We start from the raw sequence: 22,990 nt of genomic DNA, 5'->3' as shown, positions 1-22,990 counted from the left end.
AACACACGCGGCAGAGGCAGCAGGGCCCTGCGGTGTTGTCGGGGGAGAGCTACCCACAGCTGCGTTTGTGGGCACAGGAGACTGCTAAAGGCTGTGCTTCTGGGAGGCAAGAGGGTCATGGAAATGTGTAGGGAGAGAAAACATGGGGTGGGATAAGGCAGCTGTATTTTTACTGTGAGCTGTTGGCTTAACCAGCAAGTGATGCTTTACCTCTGGAGAAGGAGGCATCCCCGTTCCAGCCTGCAATCGCTGTGTCCCCATTCCTTGTGCCTCTTCTGCTGGGCACAGACCTCTGTCACTTTTCCCTCTCTTCTTTTAGCATCCTGTTTTTCTTTGCCCTCTGCTCTCTCGCTTTACTAGCAGTTAAGCAGGGAACTGCCCTCCACTTAACATCCCAAAAGCTTGGCCATGAGGTCTCTGTTTATGTGGGTTTTGAACCTCCAGTTTCTTTGGCTAAAGGTATCTGAAGCTGTTTGCATAATGCATCTGCTGGGTTGTGAAAAATGCTCTTGCTCCTCCTCTGTGGCAGACGATGCTAAGCGAACCACGGTAAGCGTGAATTCAGAGAATGGTAAGATCAAGGAGGAGATACACAGCATTTCTAGCTTAATAAATAGATCTTTAAAGCTAGACGTGACCTTCTGCCTAACATGAGCTATAAACTTCCACTCCATCTCCCTTTCACTGAGCCTAGCAACGCTAGTAATTTCAAGCATGCATGGAACAGGACTGAGACCACAGATTTTGGGTGAAACTTGTGAAGGGCTGGTGCAGACATGCGTCAGGCACCCACCCAAACACACAGCTCTCTCCGAGACTGGAGTTCGTACGGGGCCAGCATGCATCACACCACTCACATCGCCGAGGGAAAGCTTCTCGTAGCTCAAGTGTCAGCAGCCTGTTCCCGGGAGCCGGAGGGGGAGTTTCAGCTCAGCTGTCTGTGAAGTTTGGTGGGGCTATGATATGCTACGCTCCTGACAGCTCTAGCAGCCTGCGGTGACAGAGGGTTTGATACAAAATTCAGAGCCCTCACCTCCCATTAAGCAGAACAGCTAAGCCTGGGGTTGGCACCGAAGTGAGTGGCAACAGAGGTGTCAGGGATGATAGAGCAGAACAAGGGATGTACGGCTGGGAACAGGTGAGCTGTTTCCAGGTCCTGAGGGGAAACTGGTCTCTCCCACAGGCAGTGTTGGCTGTGCATTGTGTTTGGAGCTGTCAGGTATGGCCAGGCTCATGTGTTACAGGCAGCTCTGCCTCCGACTCCTGAAGATCAGGGATGGCTGGATTCCGGGGTGGTTTGCGGTCCCCCGGTGTTCTCCACGTGCATCTCTTATTAATCCAGATCTGCTGCGCTTTTGAGGCTTCCTGAAAGAAAGTGGTGGTTGGTAAGGCTCTGACTGAAGCAGGGTTTAAGCAGCAGTTTCCATTCAGCTTTCCCCCCAGAGTCTTTTGGTGCTGGTGTAATCCTGTGGTGCATCAGCACATCTGCACTGCAGGGGTCGTACCTGGCCTCTCCCGGGGGGATCGAACAGGCTGTGCCTGCACAGCGAGGCTGGAAGGGAGCTAAGAATAGAGATCGTAATTAGGTCACCAGCTTGCAATGGGCTGCGGGACAGGAAGGTTGGTGTGGTTGGGTTCCTGATGGCACTTGTTAATAATTAATCGTCTGTGTTACAGCAGAGCCTCAGTAGCTCTCTGAGGTTGAAAGCTAGCAGTGCCCTACGGCGCTTACAGCATCCTAACAGCTGGAGTGAGGATGTTGCAAGTGTCCAGAGGCATAGCAAAGCTCGTGGTCCCGTTGCTTTAGACATGGGACAGACATATGGAGGAGGCTTCTCCCTGTCTCAGAGACCCACCGGTATCTGCAGGCCTGGTGGTGCTAAGGAACGAGAATGGGGCGAGTTGGCCCAGATCACAGAGGAGGCTGAATCAGGAGCTGAGCCGTGCTGCTCTGAGCCCTCGCTTGGATATCTTGGATGCCAGGGATCGCTCAGGACACAGCTGGGAGTTTGCCTTCAGTAACAGAGATACTCTTGGCCAACGCTGTTTCCAGTGTGACCAAGGGGCCATGCCACATGGATTGTGGACAAGAGCGAGAAGGAGGAGAAGAGAAGAAGGATGGGATAAGGAGGGGCAGGTGGTGTTACCAAACACTGTGTCTTCAGGCACAGCCTTAGATCGGGGCTCTCTGCGGCACTCAGCAAGTGTCCAGCCGAAGGGCTTTGACAGAATCTGTGAATATCACATGGAAAGCCAGCTTTCCTTCCAGACTTTTCCTAGAAAAACAGATTTGCATCATTGTCCTGAGTTAATGCAGATGCATCCATCTGCTTTTAGTTCTTCCTTCCAAGTTGGCAGTCTTCGTTTGCTGCCAGACTGTGTTACTGTAGGCTCCCAGCATGTTGTGTGTTCGAAGCGTAGCTTGTCGGAAGCATTCTGTGTACCTGGCATCAGGGAGACCACGCTACGAGGTGGCTTCCCATAATGTTTCTCTTTTCAAAGCTGTGCATGCCAGTAATGTGAATGGCCATCTCTGGTAGACGGAATGGGGCAAAGCAGAAGCCCTGGTCACAAAGAAAGCAGGTTGTGTCCTTCTGCACAGCCCAGGGACTCCAACCTGTTCCCTCTCTGCTGTTCTTAGATGTACATGAATTGCAAATAGATCTGATGTTGCAAATAAATCTGAATTGCAAATAGATCTGATGAAATAGGTGTCAGCCCCTGGGAAACATCAGCCTCTGAGCACAGGGAGGAAGTTACTGGAGTGAAATGGCTCCAGTCACTGAGGCAAGGTGAGGCAGCTGAGTAAGGAGGAGCGTCAGGGCTTGTCACCTGTAAGCCAAAAGGGTCTTCTGTTGACGATGTCTCTGTCTCATTTCTGTGCAACAGGTAACAGAGTATCTTTACCTGCCTTACAGCTTTTTTCTTGGGGATTTCTCCTGTATCATCCTGGAAGGTGATGTGCTGGCCTAGGAAAAGGGCAAAGAGAGCTGGTGTAATGATGGTAAAGAAGTGGGGGAATGTTCCCACTGAATCCCAGAGGCTGGCAAGCTTAGGTCCACAGGGCTGTTTGGTGTTTACTGATTTGGGGGGGTGTCTGTATTTAAATCTCTGATACTGTGGCTTTTGTTAAGGGTCTTTGATGCTTTCTGCCTATTACTTTTGCACTTTCACTTCTGTGAGTTAGCTATGTTACAAACTCTGAGCAGATGGAGTCACGGCAATGCCAGGAGATGTGCCCACAGCAGCGCAGTGAGTTAGTGGCAGAGACCAGGGGAAAGACTCCTGGCCCTGCTGGGAAGCTTGGACATCGTCTTGGCTGGTCAGGGCTGAGACACTGTGCTGGAGCTGTGTGGAGGATTGGTGCCCAGCAGCCAGGCAGGTTGAAGGACTGGACTGGAGCAGCACAGGTCGCATCAAGGATGGGGTCTGGCTCTGCCCTTTGTGCTCCTGAGAACGGCGTGTTGCAGCAGCATCAGTGTTGTCAGCCTTGGGACATGCCTGGTGTAGTGTGGTGGTTCCTGTTGTGGTGATAGCTTTGCAAAGCATCCTCTTGCAGCCCTTGGCTTTCTTGTCTCTGTTTCTGGCAGCTGCTGGGGAACGGCTGGGGCTTGCAGCGCTTTAAGGTCTCAGCGTGAGTAACATAAGCCGCCTGGGTCTTAGGGTTCGGGCGGGGAAGACTGCTCTGCCATTCTCCAAACTGCTTCAGAGACACTGAGGTACCTCTGCTTCTTTCTTCACTTCTTTTTGTTGGCCTCGTCTGATCTAGAGGCTTAACTCCTACTGTACACTGAGTGACTTTCCTTCAAGGAGTTTGTTTGCACTAAGATCTGTGAAAATGTGCCAAGAATGGCTAAAGGCTGGTTAATTACACAGCAGTGACAATGACGCTCCAACATGGTCCTTCTGATAAGCTTGGGTTTCCTATTGCCTCTGCTGCATTCCAGCTCCTGGTCTGCTTCTTCTGCCTCCCAGAAACTCTCTGTGATGTATCTGCAGGCTTCTGAGGATTCAGATGCATGGCCTGAGGTCTTCAACCTCTCGGCTACCTTGGGCCTGCGGCAGAAAACCACAAGAGCCCTAATTCTCGTAAGCAGCAGCAGCTCTCTGTGCAGTGGGGCTGCAGGGCCGCATGGCCGCGGCTGTCGGCACGGCACCTCCTGTTTATTTTGCCTGGCTCCTGCTCGGAGCGCTGCAAATGTAGGCGCTTCCAAGCGCTTGCTGGGGAAGCGAGCAGGAATTCGTTGTGCAGTCTGGCTGGCTCCCGTCCCTTTTGGCGTGATGAAGAGCAGTTCCAAATGCGTGTACGCAAACAGAGAGCCAACGTTGACAGCTTTACAGGAGGTGGAGTGGTGGGCAAAGCACACTCCGACTGCTTTGCAGCAGAGCTAAACATTCCCTGGACATGTAAAACTCCATACCTTGAAGGTTCAAGGGTTTGGGGTGGGGGAAGAGCCCCTTAAAAATCCAAGGCAGTTCCTGGAAACCTGCCACTGCTCAGCCTCTTTCTGGGCTTCTGGTTACATATAGTTCAGGGTGTCAACTTGTGGCTGAGCTAGTACATTAAAGGATTTAATTTCTGAGCTGAAATCTGTCAGCTGTGTAAAGAAGTCAAGGGGAATGAAAGAGGACTGCCTGATGGCCCCTCTGCCTGTCTGGACTGGGATCCGTGTGCTCCCCAGGCTTCCAGACACAGGACACAGAGCTGGGGAAAACGTTTAACGGGCTGCTGCTCAAGCCAAGTGAAAAGCAGCTCCTCCTGCCACGCTTGGCACGTAACGCGCTCCGTGGAGAGACCCCAGAAGCTGTGGCAGGTGCTGGTCTGAGGAGTGTGTCCAGGTAGTAAATGAACACTCCTCATCCAAACTCATTAATATCTTTTTTTTTTTTTTTTTTTTGAAATCATAGAAGTGTATTTCATCTATTAAATTCTCCATTTTGCGTGTACGTATACACAGACATTAAAGAATCAGGTTTTGTGCCTGCTATTAGTAGTGTAGGTTGCAGCGTGTGTTTTAGGATCTGTTTGCTGGTTTCTTTGTTGGGGATTTTGCGATAGTAGTTTGAGATACAACTGCTATACGTGGAGGTCTTAATAGCGCTAAGAAAGTGATTGAACTTCTGTGTTTTAATCATTTATGCCTGTTTGTTTGTATGCTGCTTTAAAGATGACAAATGATGTGTAGCTGCTCTGCTGCAGCACTAAGTAAGTAGGAAGAGAGACTTTGTCCCCATGCCAAAACGTGGAGATAAGTTTTTCCCTGTTCAGCTTTTCAATTAAATCTTCGCATTGACAAATGTGTAACTGCTTACAAAATGTTTTGAGGATGTGAAGTAAAAAGACAATACAAAACTGATTTACTGAGCTCATTTATATTATTGGGCAGAAAAAAAATGTTATGTGTCACTAATGCAATAGAAGCCAGGCTCCTTTTCAGCCTCCCTTCCAAGTTGACTTGTGCGCTGACCCAGGCACACTGCAGCTGCCTGAAAAGGGAAAGAAAGGAGCATTTCTAATGTCAGAGGCTATGGGCACTGGTGCTGCCAGATTGCACCAGGACAACTTTTGCAGTCCCAGTAGCCAAGCGTGGTCAGTGCTGGGGTTTCTGTTGAGGCACGCATCTAAAAGCTCCTGCAGGTCTTGTGAATCAAAGCCTAATCTTCTGCAGAGGAAGTTTTTTCAATGCTGAGAACCATCGAAACAGTACCAAATGTTTAGTGAATTGAGTCTGTAATCTTGTAGCCAAAAGTCATCCCTCCCCAGCTTCAGTGATGGAGGAAAACAGAACTTGGATCCGAACTGCCACCGAGACTGGTATGGCAAAGGTGTGGAAGAAAAACCCAAAAAAGCAAATGGCAACTTTCAGAAAGGGTGCGTGGTTGTGAGAGCTGCATTTGAGGAGAAGAGGAAGCAGTGTTTGACTTGTGATACTTTGGGGAGGCCTGGATTGTGGGGTGTTGGAAGGGCAGCACTCAACATCTCTAGCCACTTCTGAAAAATGACTGGTGCTGGTCCTCTCTTGGCTGCTTTGCTTTCCTGTTTGCAAAGCTGTGCATTGCTGTGTTCAGATGAGAACAGTTACAAAAGAAGAAATGCTTGTCGCTAAGCATCCTCAGGTTTGAGATCTGACATTGTTTATATGCCCCCAAAGCAGATGTGCCAAAGTGTTAGGATACAGTTAGGCAAGGGTCCTGTCTAGAGATTTTTACGTGCTAGTTATCTCCTGTCCTGGGTCTAGCCCAGAAGTAGAAATAAACTGTAGATAAATTTCCAGGCAAGTGTAAAGGGAGGAGGGAGGCAGGTGTGGAGGATGTTTTTTCTCCTCCGTGGTTGCTGTCAGCTTTCTCCCTGAACGGTCCAGGAGGTCTGTGAGTTGTCTGAGAAAAGGGAGAGAGCTAGGGTGTGGGAGTAGGACATGCTCTGCAAACACAGCGCCTGCATTTTTGAAGGTGTGTGCTTTGCAATGGGTAATTTGCTCCTTTATTGTCTGCAGAATAACAGCAGTGACAGCATTGACTTTCTCTAATGAACAGCTGCTCAGTGCTAGAATCTATTCCCGGGGGAGGCTCGCGGGGATGAATAAGGTTTCATGCTCCTCCTCCAGAGAGGGTGAGAAAGTTCGCAGAACAGAAGATTGTTGCTTGATTGTTGGATATCTCCAAATCTTGAACTGCTGACAGCTGAGGGCTGAATGTGTCACCATGCAAGTCATGTTTAACCTTCTAGCACTTTCGCTGAGGCAGGGTGTTTATGGAGTCGGGAGAGAGGTGTTAGTTCCCATCCAAGAAGTCATCCTCTTGTCACTGCAAACAACCGTCACAAATTGGCTGAACAAAAAACATTTTCCTCCTGTTGCACTGCCTGAATTCTTTGCTGATACTCTGCACTAACAAGAGCAGGGAGGCAGGAGAGGATGGCTGATGAATTATGGATGCATTAGAGGCAGACTCAAGTTGTAAACTCTTGGAGTTTGAAATCACTCGTGCATGTTATAACTCAAGCTATAACTTCAAATAAACATTTTGAGCTTTGTCCCAAGCAGCACCCCATGGTGCCTCCCTTCACATCCCTGCTTACAGTTCCCCTTTGCTTTGAAACGATACAGATTGGATTTTTAGAGGTTAGGCAGCCTGTGTGCCGAGATCCGTCTGGGATGGTCACTTGCTGCCTCAAGGTTCCCTGTGCTCCCCTCCACACCTCCTTTTGGATTTATACTACACTTGATCACAAGCGATTTGTTGTATTTCCTCTGTGCCTGCCCACCACCTGGCCCTGCAACCCGGCTCCAGACGCCGAGAGGTGCCCGTGAGAGGAAAGGTATGAAAAAGTGGAGCACCCGAATTTGGCCTGACTTTCCTGTCTCATGATACGAAAGTGGAAAAGCACGTAAACTGAGAAGTCTGCTGTAGGGAGTCATTGATAAACAATAAAACCTGGCGGAATATTGTGAAATATTCCTGCAGATTCTCAGGGAGCCTTGTCTCTTGCTCTGTGACGGCAACCTTGCCATCTCCCTCTGCACACACAAGCATGTGCGCAGGTCGACGAACTGTGCAGGAGAAGAGCCTTCATCTCTAACTCTTTTCAGTGCCCAGAAGGATTTCTCTCAGTCCTAGTGCACTGCTCCGAGTCATCCCAGAGCTGCGTTTGGCACCCTACAGGTGGGTTTTTTTCAGTAAAAGAGGGTAAAATTGATCCATCTGATTCAGAACAGCAAAAAGTCCACAAAGGCCATCAGTGACAGCGAGTTTTGATATGAATGCACGGGTTGTGCCTTGAGCTGTGCAAAGCTTTTGCCTAGAGCAGCTTTGCTGCTTGGAGAGACAAAACAAAGCGTGTGGGGGGGAAGAAATCTCAAAGATGAAGTTTTAAATAGCAGCACTGTGAAAGCTTTTAGTGCCACAGAACGGCCAGCGTGGCACAGGTGCATTCAGTGACCTGTTTTGTTCAGGCAGTGAAAGATGTCTTGGAAACTGCAGCTCTTTTTTCCTTTGGTTCTGACAATATTCCCTCTTGACCTGAAATTATCTTAATGGCAGCAGAGACAAAAAACTCACGCTGGTTTTACTCTTTGATGTTTGTTGGAATCCCCTGTGTGGAGGTTTTCCTGGTAAGCTTTGTACTGTTCTTGGGAACTCTTCAAACCAAACGAAACCTTAGCAGCTTCGTAGCGGTTAACCTGCGATCCACCCTATCCAACGAGGCTATTGAGATAGCAGGTGAACAATGTACTCTAAAGGGGGCTTCGTTTAAAGAGGAGCTTGACTTGTAGACTTGCTCTGACAGACCCACAGTGAAATACAAAGCTGGAGAGAAATGCGTTTGTGTGTGCAGGAGGTGCATGGGGCATTCATCCATGCACACACCCAGGAATGCACTGGGAAAGCAAGCAGAACTGTTTGGTTTTGTAATATAATTTCAATAATAATCAGCAACAAACAGGCATGGGGTCTGGGCTAATATGTTTTCCCAGTAGTTTTTCAAGGCTGAAACCAGAGTTTTGGCCGAGCGAGAAGGAAGCAGAAATGGATGTTTGAGCTACAGATCCCTGTGGCTGTTGCTGCTCTTGGTTGTCAGAGAGACCTTGAGTTGTGCCCTTGGATTGGACTGTCAGGAAGCCCCAGTATCGGTTCTCTTATACCTTCTGCAGAGTAAGTATGGAGCTACTAAGTAGTTAGTCGTCAGCCCTTTTGGGTCGCCAGGCCTGGTTTCTGCTGGCTGGTTACCCGGCCACCAGCGAGCTCCTCGCTCTTTCCCTTCCCGAGCACCCAGGGTGTGGGACGGGCAGCACCAGAGGGAAGGGTGGCACGTGGTGCTGCTGCGGGACTGCTCCGGGTGAGGGTGGTGAAGTGTTTCGTCGGTCCTTCCCCAGCCAGGAGAAATGCAAGGTCTCAGGGAAAGGTGAAGCTATAGGCTGTGCCTTTACAGCAGTGCTTCACGGTGGCTCTGCTAGACTAGGAGATTGCAGAGCTGGGCTGATGGCTCCTGGGGCCGTTTCAGAGTGAGGGTTTGTGCAGCTCATAAAATTCCTTTCCTAGTGACTGACAGCACTACAAGGCAGCTGTTGAGGGACTGAGTGATATGGGACAAGTGCCTGCACATGAAGTTTCTATAACCTGTAAGGTGCCTTTGCCAGCCAGCGCCTGGGGCCGTGCACCTGAACGTGACAGACGAGGGTTTAAGTCAGGTTTGAGGAGCTTTCCCTCTTCCTCTGCCCTAAGCTTGGTAGAGAAAGCTGCTTGGAAATCTGGCAGGGAATATATTGCCATCTGGCTGGTGTGGGTTTGTTTTTTGTTTTTGTTTTTTTTTTACTCTAGACTTATTTTTTCCCCCTAGACTTATTTTTTCCCCCAGCATTGCAGAAAAAGACAGCTTTATGCACACAGACGGGTTTCAGCCATGTCCTGCCCAGCAGGTATGCCGGCAGCCGGTGGTGTTGGGTAAAGAAGCTCACTCCCGTGGTAGGCTGGAAGTCTGTCCCCGTATACTCCTGTTCCCAGGACCTGGCTGCTGCCCTGTTCATTTTCATCAAAAGCTGCCATGGCCCCACGATGGGTAATGGGTCTTCAGGGAGGGCAGATGAGGCTCGCTGAGCCCTGTGCAGGGTGAGCCGGGTCTGAGGCTGTGGTCTGTGGAGATGCGCGACCACGTCCAGCCACGCTGCTGGCCCCTCGGCAGATAGCAACTCCTCACCTGGCTCCTTTGCACCTCTTTCCCCACCTCACTCTTAAAACCAACCTCATCACAACTTGTTGGGTTCTCCAGTGTCTTCCCAGCACTGTGGCCTTCCCTGCAATGGCTGCTATAAAAGCCTTTTCCTTTGCTTCTGGTGCTTTCCTCATGTGTTTCCTTCCAAATCATGGCTGGAAAGCTCCTTCTCCTTGTTCTTTCTCTGGTGTTGCCTCATCCCTCTCTGCTCTATGGGGTAGAGAGGGGTAGAGGCCTTGCATTAGCAAGGTGCTGAGCAGCTTCAGCCATCCAGCCAGGTCTCGCTGGAGTCCCTGCGCTCAGTTGTTTTGCAGGACTAATGATTACTTGTGGATTTTAGTGCTTTGTTGAACTGGAGCTGGAGTTAAAAGAAAGCTGCTGTTCCAAAGAGCCTTGCGTTTCTCTGATCCTTCAGCCTACGTGCCCGTTGTGGAAGCTCTCATGCCTGCTTTTGCATTAAGCCCATTTTCTGTCTCGGTAGTTCTCAAGCCCAGCCTTGGCACCGCAGTTAAGAGCGGCCAGGACTTTGATCTGTTTGTCAATGAGGCCTCTGAATTCATAGTTTGATGTGATTTCTTCTTGTCCCTGTTCTGTCCCCCAAGTTGTCCTGCTGCGGCTGGACGTGATGGCTGTGAGGCTGAAAGTGTCTGTAGGCATGAACGATGTCAACAGCTGATGTACGTGAACGTAGCAAAGCTCTGGCCAGCCCACACCCTGCTGTAAGCACAAAAGGAGATCGTATGTGCCTGTCCACACCAGGCCCTCTGTGTAGCGTACTTGTTCCACTGGAAGGAGGATAACTGGCTTGGCTTTTCCTTTGTGCCCCATGGCAGCTCTTGGTGCTGGTGTTTGCCCAGGGCTGGGGTTGTAGTTCAGTGTGGTCCAGCCGTTGCCCCAGGTAGGGGACCGCGGGCGCTCCTCGGTCTCTGCTTCCATCTGCTGGACAAGCACTGGCTCCTGCTCTCTCCCATATTCCTACAGTGCCTTGGGGATTTTACCAGCTCCTTTTAAACTGTCCTCACGTAATACTACAGATGGGAATCCCTTTCACGCATGCATGAACTGCAAGAAAATGTCAGTGTTGAACCAACTCTCTTTGGCAAGACTTCTGTGCTAGAGTAAATGGCAGCGCGTTGGGTGCAGCGATGTGTAGCCTCCTGCCATGCCGGCAGGCCAGCGTGCTGAGGCCAAAGCTTCTCTGGTTTATATTCACAAGAAAGTCAAGTGGTGTTTGGATGTCACATGAATGACCAGTGTGGGTCAGGCCAGAGGTCCAGCCATTGCGGTGCCATCTCCAAAAGTGATCACAGGAGATGCTAGAGGGAAGCATGTAAAAAAAACTGAGCAGGGAGGACATGGTGCTTTCCTTAGACATCTCCATCACCATCTGAGAGTCAGGGATGTGGGAACATCTTGGGCTGGGGACTTGCAGTGAGACCTTTGTGTTTAACCGTCCCGGTAAATGTGTCCTTCATGAGCTTGTCTGAACCTCTTGGGTTTTGAACTCTGCAGCACCTTGAGACGGTGAGTTTGTACTGTGCAAAAAGGTCCTGCTTTTACTTGTTTGAGACCTGCTGCCAACAACTTTCTCTGCTAGATCATGGGAGCACCTGGAGCAGGCCTAAGAATTACTTGTACTATGTGACTCCTTTGCAGTTATTTCTCCCTTCCTGAGGACAACAACAAAAGTGTCCCTTAGAGTTAGGCATATTTGGGAGAGCTGAAAGAACAGGGTTGCTACTGTTGAGGGTCATGAACAGTCTGGTCTGCTCAAGAGTGCTCCGGTTGTTTTCATCTGACAACAGAAATTTGGCTGCTGCAAAGGCATTTCCTTAACCTTCCCTTAACCTCTGCTCAGCAGTGGGCAGACACAGGCAGAAGGTTCATTTCAAGCAAAAAATCCCCATCCCGTTCTCAAGACTTTGTGCAATGCAGCCTATAGATCTTCCTGTAAATGTTGCTTGATTTACATGTTGGCTGTTCGGCCGTGCATGTATAAGCTAAATAGCGCTCTCTCCTCTAGATGTGTAATGGCTGATTTAGTCTTTGTGCTGTCAGGTGAAGGCCTGGACGCAGAGGCTTGGCCTCTCTTTGTTGCAGTTTACAGTGCAGTGTCTGGATGTTAGAATTTCTTTAACCAAGTTACTAGATTCTTTCCAAGCTGTTACAGTGCCTTGGCAAAGGGTGTGTTGTGTTGCTGTTGCTCTGTTTGAGGACAGCGGTGTCTTGTTCCATCTAATTAACGAACATCCATTTAGCAACATTCGATGAAGGTGCCGATGAAGGTGCTGAGTTGAAACTATTAATTTTCCATGTGAAAATCCTGGTATTAATTTTCACTAGGGCCAGCATGATTAGAGTGCATCTGCAGGACGCCCCTCTGTTCATTTCTTTAGCAAAAATATTGTAGTCCTGTAAAAGCAAGATCTGCTTTTCTTCTCCAACGAGGCATGAGCCATTACCACATATGAGACTACCTGGGGAAGCACGGCCGGGGCGTCTGGGCTCTGCATTCTGTGCTTTTCGGAGGACTTTGCAATTTGGAAGGACAGACTTTTCCTTTTATTTTTGACATTAGGTTCCCAGCCAGCAGGAGGAGATGTCACCATTGTCGCCGCTCCGGAGAACACCACGGTGGTGGCCGGGGAGAGCGTGGTGATGGAGTGCATGGCGGCTGCCGATCCCACCCCCTTCGTCTCCTGGATACGACAGGGTGAGCGTGAGGGACAGAATTAAGCTTTTGTTGTCAAGAGGAACCTATGGATGCTTTATTTTAAAAATCTATTAAAAGGCAGAAAAATCTGTGGGACAGGAAGGGTGCTTGTTACATCGGTACCTAATGACGCAGGTGGTGTGGCAATGTAGGGTGTCCTTGCTAAACTGGAATTACTAATTAAATCTAGAAGGTTATAAAGCACGCAGTTCACTTTATAGTTGTTTGACCTGTGAAATATATGAAGTTCTAGTGCCTGGATGCCTTTTTTGATCTAAATTAGTCATCCTCATTGTATGAGCTTGAGCAGCGAAGGTCACGAGATGAGGTCAGGTCTATGGCACTCCTCCGGGAACTCGGAGGTTAGTGGGGATTCTGTGGAATCTGCCACTGCATTGGAGAAATAACTTGTATTATCTTGCTGGATTATAAAACATGATAAGATCTGTTAATCATTGGAGTGGCTGGGAGTGTTCCTGGGAGGTTTTTATTCTCTCGTCAGATTGGTAATGGAAGGATCGAGAAGACGCTTAGCTCTCATCAGAGGGTGTACGAATGAGCCAGCCTGGCGTATGTTACCCAGGGCTGATAGCCTCCGTCATAAGTAGGATGCTAGTGTCACTTCACCAAGTGTCACATCCATCAGATGTGTTTCAGAGGCTCTGACCGAAGACGTTCTCAGCTCAGGAGTCAAATCTCCCCCAGAAAAGGCTCTCAGTCATTTTCATAAATCCAGGTCACAATTGAAGACTCCTCTCCCCTGTAACCATTTATTGTGGTTGGTCTTCAGCCCAGACTTGTCCACAGGCAGTGATTTTAGTGTATACAAATATTTCCTCTTCCCCACAAAAAAGGAGAAAAAAAAAAATCTCAGAGGACACAACTTTGGAAATCAAATCAGCAAGGATTAAATCTTCTGACAGAAATGTTTCTGGTTTATCCCGTGCACTTCACAATTACAAATACTCAGCTTTGCCATGCTAGATTACTTATTCATTGTTTTACTGAGGGCTGCTGATGCCCGTCGTAGAGTAGATATTAATTATCACTAAAAGTTTTTTGGATGAGGCGAAGAGGAGGGGGAAAGGTTGGTGAAACAGTTCCTTGCATGCTTATTTTTAAAGTGTTTGCTTGGTCCCCCTCTGCTTCCCAGTGTGGACTCTTCACATTAGAAAAGATGGATTAATTGTGCTAGCAGTTCTGTGTTATACAAGCATGTTTCTTTCCAGGACTTTGTTAAGGAGCAGGCTGGGTTACTGGACAATTAGTCATGTAGGTAACACCAAGGATTGTACCTCCAGGTTGCCAGTTTGGATCTTGCCAGCCGTGGTGGTGTCAGCTAATTGCTACCATCTGGAGTCAGATTTTCAAACTGCTCCAGTGCAAATGGGGTGCGTAGATTTTCTCCTCTGAGTGTGCAGCCACTGAACTGTGAGGCCATCTGAAGACCCCCAAAATGGATGGAGGGGGCAGAGGATCTGATCTCAGGTGCATTCCCTGCTGATGGTGCTAAGTAGGTGCAGCTGCTCACAGCAGAGGTGGAGAGCTTGCTTCTGTCTCGAGATACAGGCTCAGCTGAATCTGTGAGAGGCAAAGGCAGGCGAGTACTGAGTTTTTGCTGTCTGAAGGACATTAGTGCTTCTGCAGGCGGAGGGGGACGAGGTCTGGTGTTGCGCAGTACTGCACAAGCCAGCTGGTCTCCCAGCCCACTAACTCATGCCAACTGCTCGCCATGGGTTCCTGACCTCCCACCTGAGCCTTTCCTTGGCCAGACCGTGCTTGCCCATACTCTGTCCCCAGCTCTTGGCTTTGCTCCCCCATGCTCGTTCAGAGGCACCAACGCCATGGTCCCCGTGTTTCTCACATCAGAGCAGTGCTGAGAATAAGCTGTGCTCAGCACCAGCCTACTGCCTTGTCCATGACATGCTGAGAAGCCTAGGGCTATTTGAAGTTGTAGGGCAGCTCAGCTTCTGGCCAGGGGGCCGGAGCCACCCTTTCCTCTTTCTCTACTCAGCAGTACTGAGCATTTAGCCAGGAGAACGGGGAGAGGGCAGCTCACAGCCCACGTCTCTGACCCAAGCACCAGAGCCCCAAGGAGAACCTGGTGTCTTCCTGATATCTCCCAGGTCAGGAGCCAAGCTGGGGGCAAAGAATGAATCAGGAAGTTCAGGAAATTTGGGTTTGTGTCTAGGACCCAGAGGAGGGAAGAACCCCTGAGTTGTTGGTGATTCAGCACTGTTGCTGATGTTTCCATTAATGAGCAAGGGGAGGAGGCGTGTGTGTTCGTGCATGGGGGTCAGCAGGTGGATCCAGCAGCTTTTCCAAAATGTGTGTTAGCATAGCTTTCCCTTGAACGTGCTATTCTTAGGGGGTCTCATTGCAGACACACCCTAGGCATCAGAGACTATTTTGATCCAAACCAGAACTTTTTCGGTTATTACAGGCTAAACTAAACCTTGGGCCAATGTTGGCTTGGGCTGGCTGATGCTCGGTCAAGTGCTGAGGAGCGTCCCAGTGGGAATCCTCCTCTGGGCTGGGGTTTGGGATTTGAGGGTCTCTTTGCTGCCCAGCTGTGATCCTGGCTCTAGCAGACGCGTTGTTTACAAGCCCTCCTAAAGGGCAGCTTGGGGCTCCCTCCCACATTTGTGCACGTTTCTTCCTGCAGATGGAAAGCCCGTTTCCACAGATGTGATTGTGCTGGGCCGGACAAATCTCCTCATTCCTTCCAGCCAGCCCCATCACTCAGGGGTGTACGTCTGCCGTGCTAACAAACCCCAGACCAGGCAGTTTGTTACAGCCGCAGCTGAGCTTCGCGTCCTTGGTGAGTAGAGAGCAGGATAAACGTGCCAGGGAGCTGTAGGTTACCTGGACCAACATCCAGGAGCTCCCCAAGAAGTTGCGTTTGTGGCCTGTGCTGGGTGAGATGGGAGCCAGGTTAGAGCTAGGAGGCCCTGGGTTGGGATAGCTCTCAGTGGGAGTGTCACCTCTTTAATTTGGGGTTTAGTTCCTTGTGTTTACTGAACTGTTTTATGCCTTATTCTTGTTCTCCAGGGTTCCCCCATGGAAATCTGTATCAGCAATTAACTTTCAGTATTGTGGAAGCCAGCAGGGAGAACAGCCTAGGATCAGGGAACGCAGCACATGATTGATACAGAATTTATTTTTCCTTTTGGACAGAGTCTAAATTAAGCCTCTAGAGTCTGCCTGGCAAATCCTATCTTGTAAGCAAGTCTGTTACTGAATAAAACATAGCACCGAGTGGGGAGGAGAAGGGATTTGCTTTGCTATCTTTTCCTCCTCCTTCCTGCATTAATTTGTCCTCTCTCCTCCCAGCTACACCCAGCATCTCCCAGGCTCCTGAAACCATCTCACGCACCCGAGCCAGCACAGCCCGGTTTGTCTGCAAGGCAGAGGGCGAGCCAGCCCCCACCATTCACTGGCTGAAGAACGGCGAGGCCATCCTCTCCAACGGGCGGGTGAAGGTGCAGAGCAGTGGGAGCCTCGTGATCAATCAGATCGGGTTGGAGGATGCTGGCTACTATCAGTGTGTGGCTGAGAACAGCTTGGGCATGGCTTGTGCCACTGCCAAGCTCTCGGTGATTGTGCGGGAAGGTTTGCCCAGCGCTCCCAAGAAGGTGTCAGCCGTGTCCCTCTCCAGCACCACCGTCCTTGTGTCCTGGGAACGGCCCGAGTACAACAGCGAGCAGATCATCGGCTTCTCGTTACATTACCAGCGGGCTGTGGGTAGGTGTTATCTGCCTGTGCAGCACAGCTGTGTTGCAGGTACAAGACACAAGGCACAGGTTAACTTTCTTTCCCAGCTAGTGACAAGTGTGAGGCAATTCCAGTGAGTTTAGCCCTTTTCATTGCCGGTAAAGACGTTTGACTCTTGGAGTCAGCATCAGCCTGTGACAGTGCCTGTGGATTAGCTGACATATTTTTATTGACCAGCAGTAGCGTATCCACGTAGCTAAGTTGTTTGAATTCTAGTGGGGCCAGGCACTTCTGGAAATTTATTTCTGTTCTTTATTTTTCCTCCAACACATTGATTTTTATATGCAAAGGCTGTGATTATTAATGGAGATATTAAGGAGCTACATTGGGTACAGGGGTAATCACTAAATTATTCACACCTAGAATCTGAAGTGAGGCACTTGGGTCTCTTGGGGTCTGTCTTCCCAAACAGCCAGCAAGCCAATACTCTTGCTGAACTGCTGCCAGAGCTCCTCTGAAAATTAAGCTGGTAACTTCAGCTGCCATAGCATGGATTAAGGAACTTGAGTCAAAATGGAGATGTTAATATGGAGGCATTGAATGTTTCTGCCCAGAGAGTTCACGTAAGAGATGGGTTTTGTGCAGGTGCTGGGGAAATTGGAGAAGACATAGTGATTTTTAAGGTGGATTTACACTATGGACCTTGTGAGTTAAGTGATTTTTCGAGGAGTGTCTTGGCAGTTCACTGACCTGCTGATCAGTGTTTCCTTGGCTCTAGGAACAGATAACGTGGAATACCAGTTTGCTGTCAATAATGATACTACTGAGCTGCAAGTCAAGGACCTAGAACCCAATACCAACTATGTCTTCTACGTGGTCGCATATTCTCAGCTCGGAGCCAGCCGGACATCCTCTTCCATCATTGTTCAGACCCTGGAGGACGGTGCGTTGAATTAGATGGGTACCAGTGCCTAAAAACATTCTTGACCTGTTTCATAGTGAGCATTGAATATGCTATGGAGGGTAGTATAAGCTCCTAGAAACCTAAACTTGCTGCTCCTACAGCTTCTTGCCAGAAGCACTTTAAAAAAAAAAAAAACACAACAACAACAAAACCCAAAAAACAACCAAAAAAGAAACACCCTGGTCTGATCGTCAGCTTGGGTGTTGAAGAGCTTGAAAATGACCTCACTGACACTGGGGCCCATGAGAATCCTGTGGGAACGGCAGTCAGCTCCTCTGGGCTTTCATCTAGCTAATGTGATATTGCTCCAAACTTGACTCTGGGCCAGACTTGATTTCAACTCCAAAGACAGACATCTATTGCAATTTGTAGGGTTGGGAGCAGCCTTGAGGTTGGATCTCTTAAGAGCCAGTAGTTTGTGTTGATTTTACCATTTATCATGTAGCATTTTGCGAGCAGTAAAGGCAGAGTGCCAGAAGGACAGCTGCCCAACGGGGGAGGACATGTGCAGCTTTCAACAGACTGCAGGACAGAGGCAAGAAGCGATGGTTTTGGCAGACCTCGTGCAAGCCCCTGCTATGCTGCGGGGTGCATTATGTGCTTTAAATACTCCTGACATAGCGAACTGCCTGGTCCCATGTGTGTGTGCGTCTGTAGCCTGAAAAGCTGAGTTGAAAGCATGAAAGCTGCCTGCAGCATAGAGCTGTGATTCTGGAGGGAATGGAGATTCCTGGACTGAAGTCTGGATCTAAGAGCCATTTTCTTTAGTGTCTCCTTCGTGCTCCACAGCACAGCATAGGCCGATTAGCTGGCCTGTGCTAACCTGCCCGGTTTGCAGTGGACACAGGGTCACTTACATTTGGCTTCCCTAGAGGGTAGTGTGGTGTGAGCAGCGGGCTCTGATCAGCCCACCATCTCCCCTCCCCAGACACCCTGCCGAGGATCTGAGCGGTTGAAGAGCTGCGGGGTATTGGTTCCCCCCGTGACAGACAGCATGTCACCAGCGGCTGCGCAGGGCCAAGACCAGGTAGTGGCCTCCAGCCAACTGAGAGAGCTGGCAGAGATGTGTGGAGGTCTTGTCCCGGTCTTTGCTGACTTCCCATTGTTGCTTCTCCCCAGTTCCTAGTGCTGCCCCTCAGCTGTCCCTGTCAAGCATGACTCCTGGTGACATCCGTGTGACATGGCTGCCTCCTCCTCCAGAGCTGAGTAACGGCAGGATAACGAAGTACAAGATCGACTACTGCACCCTCAAGGAAGGTGAGGGAAACACCATCTGGGGGGGTGTGTGTCTTCTGCTCCAGCAGTCTTAACAGCATGTCGTGTCGAGGGGAGGAGGTGCAAGGCTGAAAGCGGAGGGACCCTTTTTTACCCACGGGAGGAGAACAGCCCTCTCTTAGCCTGGCTCTGCTGCTGGTGGTCACAGCAGTGCCGATGCTGGGCTACTTCACACTACTTCGAGGTGCCTTTTTCTGTGATTGTGGAAGAGCCTGTGTCCCCAGGGGAATGGCCTGACGCTTGCGTGTTTGTGCTGCCCCATGAATGTCCGCATGAGCAATCCTTTGGTGCCACCTGCACTGTGTGTTTTGGGGGAAGAGCTTTATGCTGGTTGGGGAAGAAGGGTAAATGCATTTGATTCCTTTAAAATGGAGTCTAATCAAAGTGATCCTTGTGGGGAAAAAAGCAAGTATCCTGGCCAGGCTCTGTTGCTCTATTGCTGAGTTTTATCTGGTTTTATTTATATTGTCAGACACTCTTTAAGAAGTCTTCGGCAGGGATGGTAGCATTTCCCTGTGCTGGATGTGGCTGTTCCAATTCCACGTGTGCTTGCTTTGCAAATCCCTTTGGATATTTGCTCTTAAAACCATCAAAGCTCTGCAGCTTCTCACTCCCCATGGTCATGATTCTTACGAAGAGAAGGACGGGAAGGGTGATGAAGTGCTGGACATGTTCCCATGTGTTTGATCTGGAGTAGTAGTCTGCGCTGTGACTCCTGGCTCTTGGTTTTTTGCCCTGAGCCTGCACGTGGCTCTGTGGCATCGTAAAACCTTGGAAACTTTTGTAGTCCAGGAATTGCACTCAGCAATACGCTGTTACATAGCAGGGACAGTGCTCCCAGCTGAGTTTACGCCAGGTGAAGCTGAAAAGCAAGACCTCTGCATTCACCAGACAGGCAGTATGAATCTTCAGCAAGACCAATTAGTTGTTACAGTGAAAATCCCAGGCCATTCTCAGTTTAAATTTCCTGTTATCTCCCTTATGAACTTGGGTGGGCTGAAGAGGGAGCAATAAAACCTCAGTCTGGCATGGGTGAAGGTGTGAATTTTGCAGAAAGCAGGGCTGCTGGACAGTTCTGGTTCAAATTAAGGTGAGGATTTAAATACAGCAATGAGCAGCACTGGAACGTAGCATCAGCCACCATCGGCTGTGCTCATGTTCTGCCATCACATCAGCAGCAAGGTTTCTGCCAGCTCCCCTGCAGGCAGGCTCAGTGGTGCTGAAGGCAATCTGCGTTTTTGAATGTGACGAAGGGGGTTGTCAGTCAGGATCTCGGCTCTGCCCAGTCTTTAGTTCTAGCTTTTCCTGGTGGCATGAGATTGCACTGGGCAAAGCCGAGGCAGCCCAGGGTGTGCGGACCACGTGGGGGTAGTTAGGCTTTTTGGCTGCTCAGTTGTATTTTCCTTTGACTGGGAAAACTATGTTTTCAATGGTGTCGTCTTGGTTCCAGCAGATCAGGTTACCTCCATTGAAGTGGGTGGAAACGAGACACAAATCACTCTCTACTCGCTCCATCCCAACAAAGTATACAAAGTTCGCATTGCAGCCAGCACCAGCGTGGGCTATGGGGCCCCTTCTGAGTGGACACAGCATCGGACTCCTGACAGAGACAACCAGACGCATGGTAGGAGGCTGGGTGATGGCTGGGATTCGGGGCAGGGTTTGCAGGACATTGGAGAACTTGAGGCATGATCGGAGATGTTTGCTTTCATTAGGGAATTATAACTATCGGTTTTGGTTAGACCGAAGTACCCACCTTTATCTTTCTGTTGAGCACCCCCTGTACGTCGGGGCTCTGAGCAACCTGATCTAGTGGAAGATGTTCCTGCTCATTGCAGGAGGGTTGGACTAGATGACCCTTAAAAGTCCCTTCCAACCCAAACCATTCCATGATTCTGTCTTGCTGCTTGCCTGGGTAGTTGGTCTTTCCTCCCTCCATGCGCAGCTGTGAAAATTCTTAAAGAAGAAAGAAAGAAAGAAACAAACAGAAAACCCAAACCCCAGTGTTATGACATTTGGGAGTGGATAGACAATTCTGCCAAACAGAGCTGGGCCCAAGCCAGACGCCAACAGTGGTTAAAGATGGTGTTATCTCAGAATACATTGAGAAATTCCCATAGTGGCTTTGTGACATTGTTTTCGCCTGTATCACCCGGCTGGTAAAGCCGATGATAAGAGCATAACTGTACCACTCCTGTCAGACAGTGGAGACATCCCACTCCCAGGACAGCCTCTCCTCATGCCCCTCCCTCACTGCTGAGGACAGGGAGGATTCAGTAGAGCAGGGAAACGGAGACAAATGGCTGAACATTTTCCTCTTGCCTTGTTCTTCTTCTAGTTCCATTTGCCCCGACAGAATTAAAAGTCCGGGCGAAGATGGAGTCTCTCCTGATAACATGGCAGCCCCCAGCCAACCATGCCCAGATATCTGGCTACAAGCTCTACTACCGAGAAGTGGGCCCAGAGGAGTCCAGCGATGAAAGCCCTTTGGATGGTGCTGAAGATGAGAGCTGGGACGTAGGACCCATAAAACTGAAGAAGAAAGTGAAGCAGTACGAGCTAACTCGACTAGGTTAGCTGCTTACATCTTCTCAGCAGTTGGTGTGGAAACCCAGGGTCTGTCTCTTGCACTTTGTAGCAGTCCTGGGATCCTTCCAAGAGGCTCAGTTATCTACTTGGCTGCAGATAAACAGGACCAGGACTGTGTGAGCTGAACTTTCTTAAGAGCACCCAGAATCATTTCTGGAGTGGGGCTCTTGGGGCTTGTTCTAAGCAGAGTTTAAAACACAGAAATTTCTGACACCAGTGTAGCAGGGATTGTATTTTTAATCAAGGGCTACTAATATACTTAGCGTACGCTAATAAGTGGATCTGAATCAATTAGTGTTTTTATTGTGTCACTATAAAGAGTGCCTAGATGAAAATCTCCAGTCAGGACAATATCTCTCCTTCCCTGTGTATTTCTAAGAAGCTCCATAATTGCACGCTATTTGAAATCTCTCTGTATTAAAATGCAGAGATGGGTTAATTCACAGCATGCTAATTTTGGGTCAGTATTCTCCTCCACCTCTCCCTAAGGGAAAAGGGATAGAAGAGTGAGCGTCCATGGCTGGAGAACAAGTCTGCACCACAGTCAGATCTGCCTGCCTGCCTGCCTGGTAACTGCGCTTGGCCTTTCCCATAAAGAGTTATGTTTCTAACATCCGATCGTACCAATTAGTTGATTTGCCCATTGATACAAGATGGAGAGAGAGGAGAGAGTCATGGCAGATGCATCCTTGAAACAGGAATCTGCTTCTCAGAGTTCTTCCATCCCCCACTTCATGCTTCATCCCTGTTAGTGCCCAGTGAGCTGAGACTGCAGGGCGAGTGTTTCTTGTGCTGGTTCATCTTACATGTCTAGCATATATATTATGCATGGTGTAAAGGTCAGGCTGCAGCACCTGCAAAGACAGCTTGTGTCATCACTAAGTAGGTTTCCAGCCATGTTGCATGCATCCTGCCACTGAGAGGGTGTTAACAGTTATGAGTTTCTCTGAAGAATTTAGGTCTGTAATTATTGCACTGAGGAAACCACATGTGAACATCATCACGCGCTGCACTAACCACTGGCAAGTCAGTTAGCAGAGGGACTCAGGAGTGGGCTGAATTGGTTCCAAATGCTCTGGCATGATGATGCTGAGAAGGCTGCTTGTTCTTCTGTAATTACTTCCTTAAATTTGGGCATCCGTCAAGCCCTAATGGTTTCCTTATGATTTGGCGGTTGTGTATCGGCTATCATTGTGTCAGGAAGAGCGTCTCGGGTTTATTCCAGCCGGGGATGTTCTCTTTTCTTCCCCCCGTTACGCTGTTGAATGACGTGCTCCTGCATGCGTACAGTAAAGGAAGGGGTCAGGAATTTGGCTGGAGAAAGGCAGGGGGTCTGGACATGAAACAAGGAGGAGTGGTTGGGATTTAGAAGGGTTTAATTTTACGGTGGGGAGCTACCCTGCGTATGTACGTACTTACATCTACATTAGGGCTCTCGTAGGCAGAGTGGGTAGCAGTCTCGGGAAAGGCTGGCAGCCTGAACGTGATCTATGCTGCTGCACATTGGCTGATGGGGAATCAGCTGGGGGGATTTCTTGGCTCATGGATGTCTGCCTGGGAAGCACAGCAGTGGAAACCTCTCCTAAGATCCCTCTGTAAAAGCAAACAAACAAAATACCCAACTCTTCGGAGTATCTCTTGACGTCAGAGTAAGGGGGCTGCATGTGGTGACCGGTGCTGTCTGGTGGGAGGGTGGGATTTGCGCAGGCTGGCCCATGGGAGGTGGGCTGTTGAAGGGGTGTCATGGCTGAAACTACAAATTGGGTCAAGAGCTTGAAGAGATAAGGTGTGAGGAAATCCCAGGGTTAGGCACTGGGAATACAAGGCTGTAGCTCAGACATGGTTGCATCCCATGTCAGTGCAAACAAGGTCCGTGTTCCCTGTTGGAGGCTACGTCCTGCTGCAGCAGTCACTAAATGCCCCTTAGCTCCATGTCTCCACAGTGTCAGTGAAGCCAATGCTCTGCCTCTTGTCTCGGTTTGGAGTGTGGCCTGAGAGGCAAAACTCCTGTCCTGCTGCTTGTTCC

The 22,990-nt window shown here is 49.4% G+C and overlaps 1 protein-coding gene across 3 annotated transcripts in view; it reads left to right on the top strand.

The window, feature by feature from the left end:
* IGDCC4 (immunoglobulin superfamily DCC subclass member 4) overlaps positions 1-22,990 on the top strand; it is a 102,189-nt gene that overhangs the window by 57,002 nt on the left and 22,197 nt on the right. For 2 of the 3 annotated variants that reach the window (XM_087744926.1, XM_087744923.1), the window contains exons 5-11: positions 12,288-12,422; positions 15,088-15,243; positions 15,756-16,166; positions 16,915-17,079; positions 18,220-18,357; positions 19,826-19,999; positions 20,714-20,947. In XM_087744926.1, the coding sequence (XP_087601052.1) occupies positions 12,288-12,422; positions 15,088-15,243; positions 15,756-16,166; positions 16,915-17,079; positions 18,220-18,357; positions 19,826-19,999; positions 20,714-20,947 (1,413 nt within the window). The remainder of the gene's footprint in view (positions 1-12,287; positions 12,423-15,087; positions 15,244-15,755; positions 16,167-16,914; positions 17,080-18,219; positions 18,358-19,825; positions 20,000-20,713; positions 20,948-22,990) is intronic. The other variant, XM_087744924.1, reaches the window with a different exon arrangement.

The sequence above is a fragment of the Nipponia nippon genome, unplaced genomic scaffold (genome assembly GCF_047370975.1).
Source record: "Nipponia nippon isolate SJK-2023a ecotype South Korea unplaced genomic scaffold, ASM4737097v1 scaffold_9, whole genome shotgun sequence".
NCBI lineage: Eukaryota > Metazoa > Chordata > Aves > Pelecaniformes > Threskiornithidae > Nipponia > Nipponia nippon.
This window is presented reverse-complemented; position numbering and strand designations above follow the sequence as displayed.